We start from the raw sequence: 23,963 nt of genomic DNA, 5'->3' as shown, positions 1-23,963 counted from the left end.
CAAATATAGAAATTACAATGGCCACAGCAGAGTTGGTCACAAGGGTTGCCTGCAATTATACTAGATAGGGAACAAACACGTGGTAACATACAGCACAATGTGTCGTTCGATGAGCAGTGTGTGCCCAATTTTTTACTCAGATGTAGTGTTGAATGTTGTGTTTATATAACCTAGATGCACGCACCTTATCACATCAGCTGGCATGTGCATCTTGCTTTTGCTCATCACGGACTAAGAATAAAGCAGAGTTGTTCGAGCTACGAGGTGGGGCAGTTGACTTCGCGGTTCTACGGCTTCCCTGGCACAGTTGGGCAGGCCATTGCAGAGGACACAACGAGTGGTGAAGTGACCATAAGCTGAAGCAATGAGCCTGCACTAACTTCCCGAGTCCCTGCTGGCACCTCGGAAGCCCGCCATTTTTTGGACACAGTGGCACCGCCCAAGAATTGTCTCCTGGCATCAGGGAGCGACGCTCCTTCACCTGCGCACCATAAAGCTTTGCTGTGTTCTGTTTGGGTGTGGAAGGCCAATGCTTGTACTACGTGTTGCCAGAGGAGAAACTGTCGACGAACCGTCGACGATGCATGTGGTGGAAAAGGAAGGAAGCGGCATGAGAGATGAGTATGATGCAGCGGTGGCTATGTTGAACGCCTACTGCATTTATAAAATGGTCGTCGTTGTGGGGCGGCATCGGTTTGGACAGCACCTCCAACTGCTTGGGGAGACCACAGCAGTGTTTGTCACGGCGTTGCTTGAGCTGGCATTGAGTTGCAACTTTGGTAAGCAGGTGGATGATTTTATGTGTGACCAACTTTTAGTGGAAAGGTGCAACCCTGTTCTTCGGGAATGCCTACTTCGAGAGAGCACTTTGCTCACCCTTGAACGTGCAATGGCTATTGCGAATAGTATTGAAGAAGCTACAAAGTACTCGCTTGAGCTGCAGTCGTTGGCTCTTAGGTTTCAGAAGATCGAAAAACATCAGATACCATGCTGTACAGTATCGTGATTACCACTGCTGCAGCAGCACAAGTCCTGTTTTCGTTGTGAGTCTTCATGGTATTTTGCAGATTCCAAGACATGCAAGGCGGGGGGTAAAATATGCAGCAAATGTGCAAATGAGGACATTTTTATCGTGTCTGTAGGACTGGCATGCCAAACGAGCAGGCCCTCGCTGTCTGAGAAGTCGATACCTGCAGTACATCCAGCGATCTCCACATGTTGCTTCTTGCCCGGCAGAGCAAAGGAGGATTACACACAGAATTCCTCATACAAGGTGTACCTATAGGTTTCCTCATAGACACAGGCTCTGCTGTGTCAATTCTGTTGACCTTCACATATTCAAGGTTGAAATGCCTTTCTATGCAACCGACATCAGCATCACTTTACGATTTCTCTCGCCGCAGAATAAGCACCCAGGGGTATTTCATGGCGCCAGTCATCTGCCAGGGTCGGCACACCGAGATGCTTTTCTATGTCGTCAAGGATGTTACTGACATCCTCGGCATCAACATTATCGAAACACCGCGGCTGCACATCAACGGTATGTCATTGCAATGCATTCATATTATGCAAGCATCATAAGGCCTTGATTCTGAATTGTTTTGCTAATTTTCACACTTGTTTGATGGAAAGTTAGTGCTTGCAACAAATGTTGTTCATAAGTTCAAGATAAGAGAAGGGATCGTGCCTGTCGCTGCTAAGTTACAGCGTTTGCCACTTTCGGTGCGAGATCTGGTACATGAACTGCAGCGCCTTGAGCAAGAAGACGTCATAGAAAAGATTGGTGCATCTGAATGGGTGTCGCCAATCGTGGTAAATGCAAAGAAAAACGGAAAGATGAGAATTTGTGTCGATCTGTGCGAACCGAACAAAGCTGTTGTTGACAACTTTCTGCTGCTGTATACGGAAGCATTATTGTACAAACTTCACGGCGCTTGGTATTTTTCCAAGATTGGTTTAGCAGCCACATACCGACAAGTACTGCTGAGCCCTGAAAGCAGAGAATTCATTACTGTCATAGCTGATAGTGGACTGTGCAGATTCAAACTTGTCTGCTTTTCAGAAAATGATGGTCACTATTTTGCTTTGTGCTACATAGGTGATGTCAGTGTATGGAAGCACACATGAGGAACGCTTCAAGAATGTAAAAGAGTTTTGCACTTGATTGCAAAGTCGACTGAAGCTGAATGACAAATGCATTTTCAGTGTACAAGAAAGACTTCCTTGGTCACGGGATCAGTCACTAGAAAATATGCCCTTTACAAACCAACATTGACTTCATCAAGGCGGCACCAGCACCAACAGATGTTGGTACTCTTTGCTCATTGTGGGGCATGATAGGCTATTACGCCAAGTTTGTACCCGACAATGCAGTGGTTGTCGAGCCTCATTGCAAATTGCTATGGAAGAATGCCACATTCACTTGGAATTCCGCAAGACAAGCGTGTTGCAAGCAAGTGAAAAGGTCCTTGGCCGCAAGACGTTTGCAGGTACCTATTTGATCCTGCTGGTGACGTTATTGTCACTGTGGATGCCTCATCTATTTGGTTTAGGGGCAGTGTTGCAACAGACAAGAAATGATGAGGTAATGATTGCTTTTGCTTTTCGCAGAGTAATGCTCTGGAGAACTTGTGGGCATGTGAATTTTGGAGAGCATACCTTAGGGTCATCCATCCATATTATGCACCGACCACCAAGATCTGGTCACACTGCTAAGTACAAAGGGGGTAGGTCAGCTACTGTTCCAGATTGCAAGGTGGCACACCAGGCTGCTGGCATCCATCTTCACGATTGAATTCTAAAAGGGTGACAAGAAGACTGTTGCTGATGCTCTTTCAAGGACGCCCCTTCCAGGTCGTGTGGAGGAGGAAGAGGGAGGGGAGACTATTTGTGTTGTCTCGACATGTGTTACTCAAGCGGGGTTTGTTGTTCAAACAATGTAGGACTCGCTGCTGCAACAGGCTATAAAGTGGATGACTTCGGCATGGCGTGCAGTGAAGATGTCTGCCAAGGCAGTCATGTTCTACCAGGTGCGGACTGAGCTCTGTCATTGGAGACCTCCTGCTTCGTGAAGACAAATTTGTCACACCTTCATCCCTCGTAGCTTGGCTTCTTGACGCAGCCCACGAGTCCCATCCTGGAATAATGATGACAAAGCAGTGACTACATGAACAATACTGGTGGCCTGCTACAGTCAAACCTCGATATAACGAACACGCATATAACGAATTATCGAATATATCGAACTCTTCTGAAATATTTTTGTAAAACACATGTATTTTTAACTTCCCATAGCGAATGCGGTTCGGCATAAAACGGATATAACGAACTTCACGCCGCCAAGCACTACCTCACTTTAATAGCAGGAGGCAGGCTTCGTTGCAGTACGAGTGTGCTGTGCGGCGCAGCAAACGTTCAGGACCACTTCACAGGCGCTGACAGTGCCACAGATGCCACGTCGGCATTGAGAGTTGACAGCCAAAGAAATCGTTCGCATCTGCATCTCTCAATCGCTGACAGCGCCGCTTCAGTAGCGGCGGCAGCGGCGCGATCGAATGTTGCTTTTGCCTTTTTGCGTCTTTTGCGTTTGGTGTTAGCAGCGGCGTCGCGGCGTGGCCGTCATAGCGTTCAGTGGAGGCTGCGTCGATGGTCATGTCGAGTGTGATGCGCGGGTTTGCATAGTGCTGGGATGGTGGTGACGATGGGGACGATCCTGACGAAGCAGAAGCAGAGCTCCGTGAGCTCAATGAGGTCTGGAACGATTTTTCGCATTTTGTTGGTGACATGCCCGCAACAATAACTGTAGAAGACTTTGTAGGTGGCGACGACACCGCAGCGACCACGGCTGTTCTGACGGACGCCGAAATTGCTGCGGAAGTTTCTGAACATCCCGCAGACGAAGCTCAGGCTGACCCTGCAGACGATGAGAACATTCCGACTTCACAAGAAGCGCTTGCTGCATTGGATTTACTGCGCCGCCACTGCAGTGTTATTGAGGGCAGTGGGTTTGCCCTTGTTGAGAGTTTGCAAACAGTGGAACAGGGCGTGATACGGAACGCGATCAAAACAAAAAAGCAGGCCGCGGTAATGCAGTTATTTTCGCGTAAATAAATGAACGTGACCCAAGTAAGCACCCTCCGAGTTGCTGTGCCTTCTCTGATTGAATTTTACTGCTCTTGCATGTTTTTTCTACGAAATTTTATATTACAAATTATGGATATAGCGAACCATTTTCCGATTTTTTAACTGTTCGTTATTACGAGGTTTCACTATGTGCAAGCAAGTAGAGCAATTGATTACATCTTGCGGGATATGCCAATCTGTTGAAAAGTTTGGAAAATCAGTGGCACCACATCTGCAGCCATTTGCATTCCCATCAGCACCATGGCAGGAGCTAGAAATCGATATGTGGGCCTTTTTTAGAGGTGTGCACAGGCCGAACTTTTGAGCCGGGCCCTAAGCTACAGACCGAGCCCGACCTAGCCCGACACTGAGGGCGTGAGCCCGGCCCAGCCCTGTGCTTAGCTATAAGGCCTGGGCCTGGCCCGGCCTGCTATAATTGCAGTTGAAGCGACAATAAAGAGAAATAATTTCAGGACAATGAGTTTATTTAAGATCTGGAAATGCTGAGTTATGTTTAGCTTGACAAATTTACAGAGTATATTAAGGGGTAGCGCATACGTAAAATAATTTTTTTATTTTATTGTGCAAAAACAGGCTAGCTATTGATGAATGAACGTTTGAGGCCTAATTTATCTGCTATTAAGTTCTGTATAGAATGACTAAGTTCTTCCCAAGAAAAGCAAGCTTTAGATACATAACTTCGCTGCTTCTCCAAAACTGCAGTAGGTCGAACTTTGAGCAAGGGGTTGATTCTGTAGTCTAGAACTCTGTAAGCTTGTGTCGCTCACCGTGTGCCTTTCATGGCGCCACCGCTGCATCGTCTGCACCGAGAAATGAGGAAAATCGGGGACCATGGACGTTTTGATTAGGCGATGTGTCCCACTTCTATTGGGACACGAGGGGGGGGGGGGGGGGGGATGCTGAGGTTACATGGAGGCCTGGAGCAAACCACAACAGTCGTGTGAGAGGCAACAGCATGGCGCAAAAGCAGATACCTATACATCTACGCCAGTGTCACCGAAAAGGAGGATGCAAAAGTAGAAACTCTATATAGCCTACAAGCCACCTATCTGTGACTGCTAGCAAAGATTCAATACAGCTGAGGACGCGTGGTGGAAAGGTGTATCAACGCCCGTAGGGAACACCGAAGAGCTGCATTTCATGTAGAGTATCTAGGCTGCGCATTTTCAACAACCATACTGTGAACCAGTGTAGTGCACGTAACAGCATATTGGACTCTTGGAGGAGCTTTTGCAATTCGGAGAAACACCATCTGGCAGAGCGCCTGTTAAGGCCAATTCACATGACGGACCGTCGGTCCACGGACCACATGTTACGTGTTCACACATTACTACTATGTGAGGCACTTTGTCGTTCTAGTCCAGCCCCATTCAGGATCATGCGCACTATAATTGTGCTCTTGCGTGCTAGTGCCAGTTGTTCCGGTGCATTGCAATAGGTAATGTTCTACTGTCGCGCCCACGCATAAGAGCACAATTACCTATTATAGTGCGCATCATCCTGACTGGGCCTAGGCACCCCTGCCTTTCGCAGTGCTGCAAACAGCTTGCGAGATGGACTACAGTTGATTATGCATACTATAATTGTGCTCTTGCATGCCGGTTGCCCCGGCGCACTATAATAGGTAATTGTGCTTCACACGCCTCTCATGCCCGAATTGGTGGGGGCAACAGTAGAAGCTTATTGTAGTGCAGAGAGCACAATTATAGTGTGCATGATCCTGAATGGGGCAGGACCGGGCTGACAGCGTGCGTCACATAGTAGTGACGTGTGAACACATAATACATGCTCCACGTGCCGACGGCGGTTTGACGTGTGAATCGGCCTTTAGAGGTGTGCCCGGATTCGCAATGCACACTTTTCGTGCCGTTTTAGAAATATAGATTCTAAATATCATTGCATACCTTGCCACAGTGTTTTTCAAAGCATATGCTTACTGTGAACGAACGGCTGCCTACACGAGTGCATGATGTAACGAGAAAGTTGTTCAGAAAATTTTGTTTGACTGAGCACCTTTATGCATTGCGCTCCCATCCAGTGCTGGCCTCCGGGTGACTCCCAGAAGCATGTATTGCACTGTTTTAAAAATATCACTTCAAAATTGGGCTTCATAATTTTTTAATCTGTTTTAGGGTATACTAGGCTTTTCTTTATGAAGGGCCGATGCCGTACTTCTGCTGTGAAATGAGAAAAAAGCTTTTAAGGCTTTTCTGTACATGTATTCCAATGGGGTGCTTTCCCTCTCTGGATGTAGAAGTGACCTCCAGGGGCGCTGAATGCAGCATTGGCCGTTGCATGCTTGGCGGCATGCATGGAGACAATGGATATGCCCTAGCCAGTGTTGCATCTCCTAATGGTGCTCGTTGCACAATTTTCGCACACAAAGACGGGCTGCACTGTCTTTGGCACCTCCTGGTGAAGTAGACTTTGGTGTCTCATACTCATCATCCACCCCACATTGCTGTAATGTGGTGAAGACAGCCTAACATGCACCTAGCGGCTGCCATTGCATGGCATGCTTTGCTGCATAAGGTGTTGCATAAGCCTCTTGTTCCTCCTCCTCCTATACTAATTGGCACTCCTCGGCTAGCGCTTGCAGGGATGAAGTTCTGTCACCAGGGTCTTTAGCCTTGCTCATAGACACAATGAATTTATTTAAGAATTAAGACGATATATGCAGACTCAACTGTACCTTAATTTTAGAGAGTGATTATTCTATTTATAGTGTAATGGTAACAGGATTACACGTTCTATGGTAGGTATTTGCTTGTTCCAAAGCACTGTTCGCAGTGCTTTCGGCACAAAGCAGGTGAGGCCTAACAGCATCTAGCGAATGGTGTGCTGCCCACTAGTAGGTGGCATCTCACTAGCATGAAGGCAGTGTATTCTTGCTTCTAGGTTGTAGGTAAGCTGATGTGCTGGCAATTTTAGTATATTGAATTATTGAGACGTTAAACTATTTTGCAATATCCTTCAAGTTTGATATATCTGGGTTCAGCTGTAGTAACTGTTTTCTTTATCATATTTAGTGGTGCGTTAATCACCTTCACCAGCTTATAGCAGCCTCAGTGCTAATGCAATCCTACATTATGCATAATTCAACTCTTGCCATTGCTGGCAGCATGAGTAGATTTGGACTTACAGCAAGCTACATTACATGTTATCTTTAGGAGTAATCAAAGGTAAGGATAAAAGAAAAAGTTATGGATTGCAGGCTAGTCTTCGTGGTATAAAGAAATTGGCCTTCGTGATGTGTTGCATAGCTGGGATGACATGCAAAATATGACTGCTTTTGTACAGGAGAGCATGCTCCAGCTGCAGCAGCTGAAGGTATTGAGAGCAGACCACCTACCAGCGCTCCCTTCGGTTCAGAACAGGACCGGACAGGTATGTTGAAAACAGGTTTAGCTTTTGAGCCTTGCTAACCTGCTGCTTTGCGTAACATTTCCTACATATGCATAAATTAACCATTATTGTGTAAGTGTATTTTTACTGTGTTGCAGTGGTGCATGCAATGCGGTGAAACTGCATATGACCAGTGCACAGTTTCAGCTTACTGGAAGCAGCATGTGGGTGCATGTGAGGGATATATATAAGATGCTTTAGGGAAGACTAAGTAACTTTTAAAATAGTAGGTTCAAAATAGAAAAAAAAAATTGCAGGAACAAACACTCTGCCACAGGAGACACTAACTTTTTAATTATTATAGTTGGGTGGTTAGTCCCGATGAGGAGTTTGAAATCATGAACAAGACGATGCTGTTTTAGTTTTTGAAAGAAAAACTTGTTTTCTAAAGCCCTGCAGCGCAAGGAAATCCGACTGCTTTTTTCTGCATGAAACCAAAACTGACCGCGAGACATGCGCAGGAAGCTCACGACGTCCAGTGACTGAGTGGCAACGACGTTCAGTTTGAACTCTAAGCAGTATTGCGTTATGACATACATCCTTTTCCCTCGCAGCCTAATGCAAAGGAAAGGCCAGTAATTGGCAGGTCAGTGGTTGTTTATTAAGCAACGGAGCAAAATAAGGTGCATGACCTGCCGCAGTGGAGGAGGCAGTTCGAATTTGGCGCCATTGTCACAGCATCACATCATCGGACGCCTCTTCCGTACCAAGCTTCGTGCACGGCTCTTGCTGTTTTGGTTTCACACGCAAAAAAATATTTTCTTGCACTGCAAGACTTTAGAACATGGGCTTTTCTTTGTTTTGAAAACTGATATGGCATCTTCTTGTTCACGACTTCGAACACCCCATTGGAACTAACCACCCAACTGATGTAATTAAAACTTTAATTAGTGGGTTTTAGTTAATTAGGTGGAGAACTTAAGGAGTTTTGTGCCATATTGTGTCTGCTGCAGTAGAGAGTTTGTTCCTGCAAATATATATTTTTTTCTACGGGCAGTGACGTGAGAAGTATATCTTTAAGAAGAGAGAGAGGGGGTCTTGAACAAAAGTTTGAATTTATTTTTTTTATGTACTTACAAAATACTCGCCCACTCTACGCTCTCTTGCATTTCTGCGTAGAACGAAACCGGCGAGAAAGTTAAGCTTAGTGTGGTACCTGAGCCGGCCTGATTTTTTGGTTGGTTGGTTTATGGGGTTTAACGTCCGTGGCCTAGTGGTTAGAGTGCCCGTCTCGGCTGCGGGAGGTGGTTAGTTCGAAACCCACCGCCGGACACCCATCGGTAAAAATGGGTACAAGCGTCCCCCGGCCTGGCGCTCGGCTTTTCCAGGGGTGTGCGTTTGGGAGAAGCTCCGTAAACCCCGCTGTGCGCCCCTCATCCGCAGTGGGCCCAAACCCGTTTCGAACTTCGCAGCCTGCAAAGATGGTTCTGTTTGTCTTGCAAAGGTACTTCCTTTGAGCCTCACCTGAAGTGCTCCCGTAGAGCCTCAGCTGCAGCAGTCCTAAAAAAAAAAAAAAAAAAAAAAACTCATGGTATGACAGGTACCATAGTGGGAGGGCTCCGGGAATTTCGACCACGTGGGATTCTTTAACGTGCACTGACATCTGGCCTGATTTTTATTGTTAAAATTGCTGTTTTATGAGAACCAGAACGAGTCATAGCGTCTCTAATCCGTGCCTTTATTATTGTTTTCTAGGGGTCATCAATGTAATATATATATATATATATAGCATTTCATATGTTTCGTGAAAATGCACATTTTCAGTCTGTGTATAAACCAAATGTTTTGTTAGGTTAGCGTGGGGTGGAGTGTTCAGGGCAGGGCATAAGCAATTCTGACCAGTCATTTTGTATAATGTCACGTTTATGGAATTTCGTGTCACACTCAAACATTAATAGATGGAGCTGAAATTTGATGGTAGAATCAACTATTACTTGAATTCACATGAACACTGGATGGCATTAGCTTAAATGTAAATGCTTGGTTATATTTGCTTTTACCGCAGTATGGCATATTATTTGCCTTCCAAGTTGCAAAATTGCATTTGTGAATTCCCTCCTTTTTTACCTGCATAGCAAGGTTGTCACAACAGGGGTTGAGGAAAAGTGTGCACAACTAAAATTCCAAACCTCAGTGGAGCGCTTCAGGGATACAGTTCCTGGTTAACTGCTTCTACTTCTCACTCGTTGCTGTGTGTTTAGTGCCTTTGTGTTTTCATCAATAGGTCCAGTCAATGCTGTGCCCCTGACCACACCAATCAACCTGCCAGGTATGCCCCCCATCACAGTGAGTGCATCATTGCCAGCTGACGCTTTGGCAAGCCTTGGCACATCGAATGAAGCTTCAGGTGAGTCCACTGTGTGCCTTCTAGGCTAGTCTCTGCGAATTCGCTCTGGATTTAAACTGCTTGACAGCCGAGGCAAATAAAAATTTCAGAGGGATCAAACATTGTATTTTAAGAGTCCAATTTCTTTTTGTGCAGCAGAAAGCTTGATTTTGCAACAGTTTTGCTAGAAAAACTGTAGAATTGTTTTTCAAATTTTTCTGTCGATGCATGCAACTGTTTTTGTTTAGTTGAATGCTTGACACCATGGTAAGTGGCGATCGGCCAGGAGCAAAAATGATGCACTGAAAACTTCATACACATGGTCAGGTCATGAAAAAGTTGCAGAGGCATGCCAGTGAATTGAAGCAGGTTTGACAGCTATAAAAAAATAAGCAGAGGTTTTGCATAGTTACACATGGTATTCAGCAAAAGCTTCACAGCATGGTTACGTTTGGTAGAACACTCATAGCTCAATTTAGGTGGCATGGGTATGACGTGCGAAGTGCAGCATCATCACCACTGGTGTTCATGTGTGGCTCAGAGTCTAGGCGCGGTTGCTTCTCGTTCTTATACCCATTGATTGGCATCATGTATCACCCACGTGATTAGTCATGTAGGTGGTGTCACGTCGCTCTCCTCTGCCCCAAGATTGAAATGTCAAAGGGTGAAAGTAATGACATTGTGGTGCAACACCAAGGTGGTCCACAAGGTTACACTTCAAGCGGTCAGATGTTTTGGGGAAAGGAAGGCACAGTATATTTATAGCCACACTTTGTTCTGTGGCTCCTTGAAGGTCAGTGCATACCTGCCAAGTTTTAAGATTTTATCATAAAGTGCCCGATTTTCAATGCTTTCTAACGAGTATCGTAGTGCCCACTCTCATCCGCGTACGCCATCTCATGGCGGGCTTTGTGTTCTGCAGCGCATCTTATTTGTTTGCCACATCCCTTGTCGGTGCCTCTACTCCAATCAGATCATGCCCGTTCAATAAAGTACGGCTACATCGTCATCGCAATCGTTGACTTTTCAGCTAGCCGAGGCTGTCAAGCTGCTAGTTAGGCTTACTGTGTTGGCAGCGTAGTTGCTGCGGGTGCGATTGTGAGATCAAGCCACTTTTCAAGCCAAGTGTCTCTTCACTGCTTTTCTGATTGAGTAGAAGTAATCGTTTAGGAGTGCATAGACGAGCAGGGCACTCTGTTGCCAGTCTTCAGGACATTGGTTGTACTTTCAAGTATGATAAGCTCTCAAAAGTTGTTAGGCATTCTCACTCTTCCACGCAGTAATGCAGAGTGTGAAAGAGTGTTTAGCAAAGTCAAGAAGACGTGCACTAGGTTTTGCTCCTCCATGTCAAAAAGGGGCCTAGAACAACTAACTGTTAATTGTCAGATAAAAGGAGTCTGGAGTTTGTCACAATCAGGTGATCGACAAGGACTTCCTGCGGAAGGCAAAAGCAGTAACCTCTTTAATACTGTCCCAGCCTTTCACTTCAAATAAGTCTTTCTGAAGTTTTGTTTACATGACTTTTCAGAACTCTAGTTTAGACTGTTCTGTTTTTCATCATTCAAAAGAGATTTCGAGTAATAAAACGATTTTAGTATTTTTCACTGAGTCTTGGCATTTTTTGGCATCCTCTATAGTAGATTGAGCACTGTGCAGTTGGCAGGTCTGTCAGTGGCTAGCCCATGCTGACATTGTGTGTTGGTTTATAGGAAAGGAAAGGCACAGTACTATCATATTTTTCTGTGGACATCTGAACTGCATAGCAAGTTTGTCCTCCTGCTTGAAGGCCAAATGAAGGTTAAAATTGAAGCCCACGCGAAGATCGCTGCTACCTAGCGCAGCAAAACTTTCGCTTCAAAACTGATAATTTCTTTTTAATGTTGAGAGGTTTCAGACACATCAAGTGAATGCTCAGTTATCAATGCTGTACCAAATGCGAAAACAAAGGGTTCTGTCCTGAAAATATTTCTAATTCAAATTCCTCATTCAGATGCCTCAGATTCCAATTGTTTTTCCTGTCCACTGTGTGTACGCATTGCGACGGCATGCACTTAGATTAAAAAAAAAAAAGAATTGGATACTTAAGCTCTGCCTCCAAGGGTATGATGCAATAGCATTAATGGGTCTCATCTAGGACTCCTTGTTCATGTACCTGCAACTTGGCTGCTTGCTTAATTTCTTGCTCAATTCTTTCACACAGTCATTAGCATACAGTTATGTGCAGGACCACTTGACACAGATATAAAATGTACAAACTTGCCTGTGTTGGTGGGAGCTGCAATCATGTCATGTGGTCTAGGCCTCACACAGTCTGCCGAGCAATCGGTCTTATGCATGCTTTAAATTTTTCACTCACAATGCCAACAATGGTGACGAATTTTCTGCAGAATGGGATTCTTAGCACTATCGCGTTAAAATAACATTCGGCAGGAATCAGGCCATGGAAATTGGTGTTTACTACCCGAGTTGTGGCATGGCTAGGAAAGTATGCTTAAGTGGGTATGATGAAACAAAATATAGTGGAAGAGGGCAATGCAGCTGTTGTCTTTCATCCCTATCTTGTTTGCTTTGGCACAGTGGCTGCTTGTGTAGTTCATTGCAGTGTGTTGGTTGTTTTAGTAGCACAAGTTGCTAGTCAAACCTGGATATATTGAAAAAAAAAAAAAAAAAAATTAAACATGGCTCAGCACTGTTATGCCTGGATATTAGCGAAAAGCAGCGACTACCTCGGGATCAGAAGAAAATTTCTCCAGTCTTTTGCGCCGTTCGTCAGCAGCTAAACTCTCCTTGGCTTCCATGTCGAGCATATCACCGGTATTCTATAATTCGTTTACAGGAAAGGAAAGGCGCTGCAGCTGTCACTCGTGTAAGGCAAAAAGCGCCGCGCGGCGGCGTTGGAGTGCACTCGTTCCCTCTTGGGCCCCATAGCTGATGGCAGATGGGTGACGCCACATCCTTGACGTCACCCTAATTGAGTGACAACTATTTTAGTCTTTGGTGCTTTCAAATTGCGTGCCAATCGCAGTGTCTCACGTGCCTATCCCGCTATCATCCTCACGGTACACAAGCAGAATTATGAGCAGCGCTTCATGACCCGCGGCGTGGCACAGCGGTAAAGCGCTCGGCTGGGGATCCAAGGGATAGAGGTTCGATTCCCGGATGGATACTGCTATTTTTTTTTAATGAGGAAGAGTCGCACACCTCTTAAGCGTTGCTAGGCAATGCCGGCAGAGCTCGGTGAGGGGCCTGCGTATTTGGCCTTGGCTGTGACACTGTGATTTTTACCTTGTCACATATTACACAGCACCAGCACGTTTCAAGGTTGGATATATCCAGTGACTGCTGAAATTGTAGTTTACTATTCTGCTATGTAACTTTTGTGTACTTTTACGCAGGATACGTCAAATAATTCGAAATATGCAGGCTCCGCTGCATTATTTAGAAGTGAACACAGTAGTACCTGGATATATCAAACTCCAAGGGGATCGCGTAATAGCTCTGTATATCGAATTATCGATGTACAGAAATCGGCTTGACACCTCTTGCGGTTGGGCCCACACCTCATTTTTGCTGCTGAGAATTTGAAAAGAAATGGTCGTTAGCGCGTCCCTCTGTTGTCCTCACAGCATGTTTGTTTTAGCTCCTTCAGTGAGGGGCAAACTTGGCAGTGTGCCAGTGCCCTTGACAGGAGGGCCTGTAGTGGCTTCGTCTGCAGTAAAAATTTTTTTCTTCCTGTCAAGGGCACTGTCACTCTGCCAGGTTTGTTCCCACTCCCACCGCAGGGGCTAAGTCGCCCTGGTTTTGATCATGTAATAAGGGAGTCATTATCCATTCAGTATGTTTGCTTTACGACACTGCGTTTGGGCACAACACACGCAAGAAAAAGCGTCAGACGTTGTCTGCCACATGCTGACCTGGCCTTTACAACAAACATTGCCCACAAAGCGGTCAGAACACTGGAGAAAGTGTCCAACTACTGCAAACCACGAAAAGAAAAGTGAGGAAGGAGGGAAAGAAAGCTCGGCAGAATTTTTCCTTCCTCCATGACCCTGCACACCCATCAAGGAAGGGAAGAATGCGCACACTCTTGCACCTCGATCTTTTGCATTCTTTCCCCTCTCCCCAACACCATGGCTTCATTGGCTGCGTCTGCTCTGCACCGGCTGTTGCCAGACTGGTTCCCTCTCGTTCCTTCACACAATGTGGCTTACAAACGTCACGTGATGCCACGTGCCAAACGATCACGGCAGGTGCGCAGGTCTTTGAGGAGAACATACTTTCCAGGGCGCGGCAGTCACCGAACTGGTTCTCTCATTCTTTCTGCATGTGGCTCGCAAACATCACATGGCAAATGACCAAGAGTGATGCAATAGTCTTTGGGGAAGGAGCACTTTCCATGTGTGGCACGGAGTTCGATGTACAGACAACCTTCCTGTACTTGTACGTGGGATTTTAAAGGGGATAATTTGAGAGTTTGATATAATTAAAATTCAAAATATCCAGGTTCGACAGTAATAAGCACTGTACATGCAGTCACACCCGATAGCTGAGGATAGTAATGGCAGAAATGTTGTAAGAGTGGGCTTCTACATGAAGTGAATTTAAATATATAGTTACTTCAAGGCTTGTTAGTGTTTTTACAAGAATATGTAATTTTCAGGACTTCGGGAAGAAGCATCTGCAAAGTCTCCCATGGCAGCACCACAGCATCTCTAAGGGCCCTCTTGGTGTTGGAGACACTTTCACAGTGCTATAGTACCCCCTGGGAACTTTCTTTGGTTTACTGAGGGGAAGACAAATGGGAGTGTCTTATTGACCACAATATGGATGCTGCCAACCCACCACCTGGCTACTTCTGCTTGGCTTGCCTGTCAACGCTATTCGGGGAACAGCAGTTAGTCAATCTGCTGAGAGACACTGAATCTCTTCCCTTTTGTGGCAGTAAACCATTCAAGTCATTAGAGAAAAAGTGGGTCTGGGAGTTGGTGTACAGTTATTGCAGGAAAGAAAGAATAAAATGGAAAGTAATGTGTTTTTTTTTTTTTTTTTTCAGTGAGGTGGCCATCATTGCTGTGAACTTTTTCTTGCACACAATGCATGTCCTTTCTTTGATGGGATTTATCGCCCAAATTATTTTAGTACTTCTTCATAGGAACAGTCACGAATATTGCAAAGAGGTTTGCAGTCTTTCAAGGATGCATTTGGTTATTTCCTGTGTACAGGGGTGTTTCAAGGAGGTGTCTAATTCAAATCGTTTTCTTCTGCACTGCACAATGCTTCATTGTCACTTTGGATCACTGCAAGCTTATATAAGAGTGGAGGCAAGATTGGTTGTGTGGGATTCTTGCACCAATAATGCCTTTTTTATACAAGTTGAATCACTACAATGTACATTGTGTTCCCCACTTTAGGATTGTTTGGTAGAAATGTATTGGTAGAGCAGCACTAGCTTACTGTTCCAGAGAGGAAAAGCTGCAAGGAAGTTCATTTTCATGGCTGGCAGTCTTTGTGTATGAATTCACGAACTGTTCACCGTGCTGTGGCATGGCCGCTCAATGGAAATACACTAAGAGCATTGCGTAGGAGTTTCTGCCATTGATCTCCATGGGGACGTCACCACTCCGGGACGAAGTGCAGTCTGCACGGATGGCCAGATGCTACAGAAGAAGTGCATCGCACGTGTTAATACGTGTTTTTATTGTGACTCTTAGTTTTGCGCATGTGTGATCAGCGCCTTTGTCAACAATTCTCAACACGTGCGGCACCGTTTGTTAAACTTCTACGTGTCGCTGTGCAGCACCAAGGCATGAAAAAAGCCGACAGTCTGTCATCGCGAGTTCTCGTATGCGATTCATAATGTGGGGTAGCGTGGCTGAAAAGATCTGCTGGACACCTAAGCTCCACCTTTAAGAGCATGATGCAACAACGTTAATGGCTCCCTTCTGCAGCTAACCTTGCGGATCCTCGTTTACATACATGCTTTGCTGATCACCTAAACACAATATAATCCCTTAATTTGTGCCTCTATTATCCGTCACACAATCACAAGCTACCACATTGTGTGAAAGATTATGTAAGCACCTCATTGGCCTAGCTGTACGAAAGGGCCTGTGTGACGTAGTAGGATCGAAGGATGCCTGGGCGTTCCAATTCCCACCTCACTCTCACATCTCAAAGGAATACCCCAAGTTGGTACATCCTGCCAACTCAGCTATGCCATGTGGTTTTATGGTGTCACACAACCCAACGATCAGTGCCTGGCCGTGTCACCTGCCAAGAGACATGCCAGTGATTTTTCACTAACAGTGCTGAAGCCAGATTTCTTGGAGAATGCAGCATTTAATGCTATCGCGTTAAAAGACTTCCCGAAAGAGCCCAGGAAGGCTAGAAAGCAGAAGGGAGCTGAGTACAAGAAGCACAGAAAACTGAAGATTCTGCTTCCATCAGTGACTGTGAGCAAAGAAGAAAGCAAAGGCTAGGGTTCGAACTGAGCAAAACATGGAAAATTTTAAGCTTCCACAAGCATTCTTTGTTCTCAAGCTCTGCCACATAGCTATACAGAAATGGTACAAGTCCAAGCACAGCAGCTGCAATATTGCCGACATTCAAGCCTGCTCCCTCTTGTACTGTCAGCAGCAGAAGTTTGCGGGATCTCCAGCATGTGGTGCACCCGATGAGGAGGCTAATAGAAATTGCGTCTGAAGCGCACTTTGCGCATGCCTGTCCATCCTTTGCTTCCTCGCTTGTTTTCCCGGGACCTGCTTTTGACACTTGTTGCTGCCGCTGAATTGCTGTGTCACCATCATTGCAGAGGGCGCAGTGTGAAAGGCGCCGACAAACTCCGTCCATCGTGCTTGCCAAAGTGGCTGGTGGTGAATGTCACAGCGCCTCAGTGGCTTCCGTGAGTCTGATAAGCGCGTTACGGGGAAACAAGCGACGAAGCATACTTCATAGCGAAGGAAGGAGAGGCGTGCGCAAAGAGTGCTTCAGATGCAATTTCCGTTAGCTTCGATGCAGTTTTCCAGTCACTGCGCCATGGAGATCCAGCAAACTTTTGCTGCTGACAGTACTTGCACATAAATCTCTAGAGAGAAAAATTCTTCACTTTTGAAAGAAGATTCCAGCTTTTGTGTACCTATCATGACTTCAAAACAAAAAGAATAACTTGGCTGAGCCTGGAGTCCAATGGCTGTTTTGTGTTATATACATTAGTTGCTGTAGACTATCTTTTAATTGGTGTGCTAACTAGAATCTTTTCAGGAATTAGTCCCAAGAGGTGGTGCAGTGGTTATGGTGCTCGACTACTATGCCCAAGTATGCGCGATCGAATCCCGGCATCAGCGTCCACTTTTCGACGTACGCGAAACGCAAGGTGGTCGTGTGCTGTGCGATGGCAGTGCATGTTAAAGAATCCCAGGTGGTTGAAATTTCCAGTTTTCCACTACGGCGTCTCTCATAGCCCGAGTTGCTTTGGGATATGAAACCCCACAAACCAAACCAAACCTTTTCAGGAATGAGATTCAAACCGGCTGAAAGCGCTATGTCCAAAAACATAAGTGTGCCAAACAGAATATGATGTTAATTACTGGCCTTGAACCATGCCCCCAATTCAGAAAATACGTAAAATTTTACATAGCTGTTAGGCTGTTTCGTGCATTAAAAAGTCAGTAATTAAATGAGCGGCCATTTGGTGAAGCGTGCTTACAAGTGGCATACACTACAGCACGATTCTTTTCGGGGTGGACACAAGTGCATATGTAAGCTGAGAAGTGCAGCTATGGTGATGTGCCACTCTAGATTTCAAACTTCCACGTGACATTGTATTTTATGTAGGCCTTAATCCTGAAAGTATCAACCACTGGCTATACTGATGCTTCAGTGAAAGCACACCTCTCCGCCTGTAGCTGTGGTGGTGGAAATTAGGCACACCTGGCGAGTTTCCATTGAGCAGCCATGGCTGTGAATTATAGCTTGCAGGTGGTTGTTTCGCATGCATTTTTTTTTTTCTGCCTTGCCCAATGTAAAGAATGGTTGGTGTGAATAAAGGAATCCTCAGAATGCATACAAGTCAGTCAGAGTTAAGGTCAAAATTTTTGTAATATAGTATATTTATTAAAACAATGCAAAAATAGTTAAATATGATATAGCAAATTTATGTACTGTGCAAGTACAGCAGGGCCAACAATCATGGACATCCACTAGACATAGCAATGCAAGAAGAAAGATGGGCATAATGCAAAGGAATGGCAGTTAATGCAGGCAGTTTCCAACAAGGGGGCAAGTTTTATATAACTTGGGTGGTAAAGGCAATGTGCTTCTTTCCTTTCCAGTTGAGATGTCATTGTTACATGCCGCTTCTACTGCTTAATAACACAGTGAATTTGATGTGTGAGTGGAAATAAATGCTTTCAAGCACAAGTTGCTACATATTTATGCGTGTTCCCTTGTTTATCTGTTTAAAATCCACACACCATTTCAAACACACTGAAACAGTCTTATGAATAAGAGTGCTACATCTGCCAAAGAAAAAAGCTCCTGCACACATGGGAGATGACAAAATCCATGCAGCAGCAACAAAACGTTCGCACCATCAGTTCTCCTGCTTAGCACCAGTTATGACATTTAAATGCCCATCCAATGGACAGTAGCACCTCTGTACAAGTAGCACTGCTTCATGCTTGTGGGACCCTGTAAATGCTCTGCATGGTTGCATATTACAGTATCGGAATACTAGCAAAGAATATGTCTTTAGTGCACTCGCGTTATTTTTTAATTTTTTTTTTTTTTTAACCAGTGGTGGTCCTTCTGCAATCACATGAGACACAAAGCCAACTTCAACAGTATCCAACATTTTCAGCCTCCACAGGTTTGTAACATCAAAAGTACACCTCTCTAAACAATATCACATAGTCACACATAGTGTTCACACAGAGCTTATATATTATATTGTCATGTGGGCAGAAGCTGCACCGTTCGTAGCTAGGCCTAAGCTAGCCCTTTTTTTTTCCTGCACCACCAAACAGGGGCATGACAAGTTCACTTGCAATAAGCTATGAAAGTAGGAGTGATAAAAAAAAAGGCCAACAAATCCAGTTTGCTTCTTCAATGAGCAAGAGAACTTAATACTACATTATGGTTGAGCGCAGGGTAAGTGCTATCATTGTACATACTAAAATAACAATGCAGGCCAACAGTACATGCTTCGGTGTACATATACCATATTTACCATACGCTGCAATATTCATCACTACCAGCATTCCTCCCAGTGGAAATGTATATATGCAATGTTTGTATGTATGTATACATATATGTGTGTGTGTGTGTGTATGTATAAAGCACAAAAGGCAATCCCCACTAGGCAGTGAGACTAAATAACAGACACCATGGCACTTTGATTAGACTCCTCAGTGTCCAGCTAAACAAGCAAACGGAGAAATAACGGGAATCTGCATAAGTATGGCATATTAATGCTGAACAAGTTATAAATGGTCTTATCATTGGACAGTTCCCACAACACTAATCAGATCATAGGCTCCGTGAGCTATAGTACATACGTTAGTCTGCAGCTATCTCATGTGATTATGTACAAGGCTATGAAGATGGCGCATGATATGCGAGCGGCTAAAACGGTAAAAGGCTTGAGGGAAAGGGGGAGGGGGGAGAGGGTGGCAAAAGTATTAACTAGGCAGCAGCGTTTGCTGGTAAAAGTCCGGATCATCTTCCTCGTCGGACTGGAGGTTCACATCTTCACCATCCAACTGCAGAAAAATTGTAAAGGATAAGTTACTTGCAAATGGTTCAGAGAGTTCCAGCTAAATCAGAATTTTTTGTCACAAATCCATCGGCAAAATAGGCATGGTTTACATGTGTACAGAGGCAATGAATATTTTTCATTTCCCCTCCACAAAGTGCAGTTCCTTTGGTCATATATCAACCTTACACGGACCTTACTGTTAGAAGCACAAATACTAAATAGGGAGGTGTGGGGAGGGGAGGTTTGCTTAGTCCCAATAGTGACTACAAGCAGCAGTTACCAAATCGCAGCATGAAATTGCCATTAAGATAGCACATTTTGCGACTCCTTGACTGACAAAAGGACACACCATTGTGTTTAATGGTGGACCTCAATGAGTTCAGCACACGCAATTTTACCCAATTCTTCAGGTAAATGATGTAAGAACTTAAGAAGTGCAGTTCATTAAACACCTTAAGAGGTGTGGAAGCTGTTATAGAATTGATTTTGATCAGGCAGTCATAAAAAACAAAAAGGCTCCTGTGGGTCAAGTTGCACAAGGTGGCATGCAGCTGGCTGCATGCACCACAGTTTCCTGCAAGGCTGCTGTTATATACCTAGCTACGATGATGCATTACCATCTGGCCTAAACTGTGGACGTATGTTTGTGTAGTTGGCAAAAACACCGATGGGGTTAGCAGTCGTGCACTTGAAAGAAAAGAATCTAGTGTGCAATGGTACAACCAAACTAAGACATCTGATGCATCTGTTGCGGTTCTTGTGCTTCTAAATAACTTAGCATCGCAAGATATCATAGATACGATGGTAGACTTTCTTTGCACTTATAAAAAGGACTAGAGGTGGCAATGTCAACTTACACACTGGAGCTCCTTATCTGTGAAAATGTACTTCAGCTGAAGCCGAAGTGGAATCATAAGCAGCAGCACAAAAGGAAAAGCCAAGGCTAGTGAGGATGACTTCACTGCCCAGAGAACAATGAGGCAGACTATTTGCAGCAGTGTGTAAAGGTGCATCTTTGTAGCCTTCACCTGACAAGAGAAAGAAAGCAAGACCTTAACACAAGCACTTTTTGGGACCCTAGCTAGCAGAAAGGTAATGCAGTACCTTTTGTGCATAAGGCACACTTGGGAAGTGCTTAGTTGGCTTGAAGAAAAGAATTATTCGCTCAAACAGCTGGATCCCAATCATGGAGGTGATTCCCATGTATAGGAACACCCCAAACAGCACTGCTACGGGAACTTCTCGCAACAAGGGACTCATGAACACGGACAATCCTTGGAGAGAAAAGAAAAAGAAAGCCAAATCTTATGACAGTCACAATGGTCATAGCAATAGTCTTTTTTTTTTTAGCAAAACTGCATTGTAAAGAATTATAATAGCACTACAACAGTACTCTGAAACATGAGGAAAACTGAACTGCACACATTTCGGTCAATGATACAGCATAGAGGACTACATTATAATATGATGCAGCTTTGTATCACATCATTTTAAGTTTGCAGCAAGTGGCTCCATCCAGCTTTGGAGGCAGACTTGGGCACGAAATATATTTTTGCAATGCAAAAAATATCTGAGGGCCATTTTCGATTCTCCACACTTCAAATGAAGTGTCCTGAAGAAACAGAAAAATTTAATTTTTTCTTTCATTTTGGCAATGTCCCCATTCGGGGACAGGGCACCTCAATACAGAAAAAGTAATGCATGCAGAAAGAGCAATAGTGTCCTTGGCAAAATATCTGGCACAAAAGATGGTTAATGGATTATTGCTTGATTTCTTAATTAAATCAATCACTTTAGAGTATACTTATTGTGAAAAAGGTAAAAGCAATTGTTCTGAACAGGCATGCATAAAAAGATATGGCACTTCTGGCAGCGAATTCGACATTTCACTGTGCATCCTTCACGGTGGCAGCGCTGTGAGCTTGGTGTGTTCACATGCTCCGGCCAGTAGTTTTAGCTGTCGTACCTAATGGTAGCTGTCAGTAGCAAATGCAGTCTAGCCTTCATCACAACAGGCTCTGGGTACTCATTACTTGGCCGACCGCGCTATTTTCGAGGTGTTCTGCTACACGCGATTAGGCTGTTCGCAAAGTTAGTTTGCAAGGCTGTCATGTCCAAAATACTTTTCTGTGCAAACTTCTCAGCACTTACGTCTCACAGGTACTTTATCCAGCCGTTGCACAGCACAAAAGATAAAAAGTGAGAAATTACCCTTACCGGCCACTTTCTGGTTCTTGACCTAAGAAGGTACAGTGACATAAGGAAGTGGAGTTTGTCGACTTATCAAGTTTGGAGTGTTTTGAAACATCCAAAGCGGCACTTTTATTGTCTTTTTGCACAGTAGGGCGCACAAAGTAAGAAAGCGATGCCGAACACTCAGAAAAAGAGTGTGTCGGCAGAGGCGGCTTTGAGGCGTCTTGTCCTCGAACAGGGACACTAACATTCAGAAGTGCATGCAACGCTGAATACACTAGTAACAAGGATGATAGTCATCATTTCACAGTCACGGGCCCTTCCTCCAAAAAATAAATGCCAATATTTTTTATCAACGCAAAATTCTTAGCAGTTCAAAGTGACAAAAACAAAAAGCAATTACTGTTAGCTCCGTGGAACGTAGCCGCGTCCATTTTTACCGCTCTTTTCAGGTAGGATTTCTTTTACTTTGCGCAAGATGGTGCTAGCTGTACAATAAAATGGCTCGGGGTGAGTGTTTTTAAACATTAAAAACTGTGTTTTCATTGCCTTTTTGCACAGCAGGCCGCACAAAGTTCACGTCCCCATACAGAGACACAGCGCCCGAGGGGATATATTAATTATATTTGCTGTGTGCATGTACTGTTCAGGTCAGTAGCCACCAAGTACCTTGGCAGAAATTTAGGAACGAGACCACTGCCTGTGGAATTTCCGTACATTTTAAAGCCACAAAACCATCTAGATAGGCCGGCCCTAAACAGGAATGGCTATGAACATGACAGTGGTGCAGAGCTTCTTCTGAGATAGAAATATATTTGGGATGCTCATTTGAACTTGCCTTGCATTTGATAGAAAAAAAAAAGAAGTATCGCACAGGACATTACATCCTGTCAGAACAGTATGCACAGGTAAAAACGTGCATTACAGCACATGCGACCGAGAGCTACATCTTGAACTTTTTCTGCGACAGCAAATTCACAGGTTGCCATTGCTTGAGCGACCTTTTTGACTCACATTTATGGCAACACTATTCTTTTCTCTAGTGATGATGTTGTCCAGGAAACTTCGCCTTAGCATTAAACTGGTTCAGTATGCTCTAGCACATGGTGCTCTCTCTCTCTTCTCAAGCAAGCGTTTGGTTTCCTACCAGAGCAGAACTTTGAATATTGCAAGTTCGCCAGCATTACTTCTGACACATTGCAGCTCATTTCCAGCCTCTGTACAAAGGCTGCTTATAATCTGCTTAATCGTATAGGTGAGCTGACGAACGGCCTTTGTGACAAGGTCACTGTGCACGGCTGTCATGGTTGCTTGTGGCTCTTGCGTCACTTTCGCTACTTAGAAACCTCAGTCAAGCTTGATATAGTGAACCTGAATATTTCGAAGTATTGGCTAAAGTAGACACAAATGTCCGCTTCAAAATTATTCTCTTTCACAAGTGGCACTTCTAACGACAGTCTCTGCTCACGGAGAGGGGATGGCTGTGCAGCCTTCGCAGTGCCACCACTGTAAAACTGCATGACTATATGAAGTGCAGTTGCTTGAGGCTGTCTATCCCTTTTACTGATTTACTATGCTAGTATACTGCTGTCATGCGGTAAAGCCAACCTAACAAAAGCCTAGAGGCAGTTCTTGCTTGGTGTGGCTTGCTTCTAAACGTGCAGCAGAAACCAACGATCGCTTCATTTTAATGAATGATTATTCTATTTGCAGTGTACTCAGCAACAGGATTAGACTTCATATGACAGACAGTGGCAAGTTCAGAACTGTTTGTGTGACTTCGATGCAAAGCATGGCTAAGCCTACTAATGCCGAGCGAGTAGGGATGTGCGAACGTTAGAATTTTCAAATGCAAATACGGAAAAAAATGCCCTCAAATATTGATTTGAATATCAGATATCTGATCATGAAAAAAGGAAAATGAAAATTAAAAAATTGGAAATATTCTATGTCTTGGCACATTGTCAAGTTTGCCAAACAAACCATGCACACCAAGATTTTGCAAACGCAAACACTCGGCATTGCTAATCATGCCACGGCATCTTGGCATGTTGCCAAAGACCGGTGTGTGGACAGCACAGACAATGGCAGAAAGGCAGAGGATTGGGGAACAAGCCTCACTCTCTAAAAGGCAAATCGCAG

General features: G+C 44.5%; 2 protein-coding genes across 8 annotated transcripts in view; one reads left to right on the top strand and one right to left on the bottom strand.

Annotated features, from left to right (window-relative positions):
- Positions 1-18,303, top strand: part of Grasp65 (Golgi reassembly-stacking protein 2) — a 39,810-nt gene extending 21,507 nt beyond the window's left edge. The window contains exons 8-10 of the mRNA XM_084591403.1: positions 7,444-7,530; positions 9,773-9,895; positions 14,535-18,303. Of these exons, the coding sequence (XP_084447529.1) occupies positions 7,444-7,530; positions 9,773-9,895; positions 14,535-14,590 (266 nt within the window). The 3' untranslated portion in view covers positions 14,591-18,303. The remainder of the gene's footprint in view (positions 1-7,443; positions 7,531-9,772; positions 9,896-14,534) is intronic.
- A 1,150-nt stretch (positions 18,304-19,453) lies between these two features.
- Positions 19,454-23,963, bottom strand: part of Ae2 (anion exchange protein Ae2) — a 228,046-nt gene continuing 223,536 nt past the window's right edge. For all 7 annotated transcript variants that reach the window (XM_084591397.1, XM_084591398.1, XM_084591401.1 and 4 more), the window contains 3 exons: positions 20,733-20,902; positions 20,486-20,656; positions 19,454-19,632 (listed from right to left, as the gene is read on the bottom strand). In XM_084591397.1, the coding sequence (XP_084447523.1) occupies positions 19,552-19,632; positions 20,486-20,656; positions 20,733-20,902 (422 nt within the window). In that variant the 3' untranslated portion in view covers positions 19,454-19,551. The remainder of the gene's footprint in view (positions 19,633-20,485; positions 20,657-20,732; positions 20,903-23,963) is intronic.

This window comes from Amblyomma maculatum, chromosome 1 (assembly GCF_055883805.1).
Source record: "Amblyomma maculatum isolate TAMU_Amacu chromosome 1, ASM5588380v1, whole genome shotgun sequence".
Lineage (NCBI taxonomy): Eukaryota > Metazoa > Arthropoda > Arachnida > Ixodida > Ixodidae > Amblyomma > Amblyomma maculatum.
The sequence above is the reverse complement of the archived record's forward strand: the minus strand, read 5'-3'. Positions and strand labels throughout refer to the sequence as shown.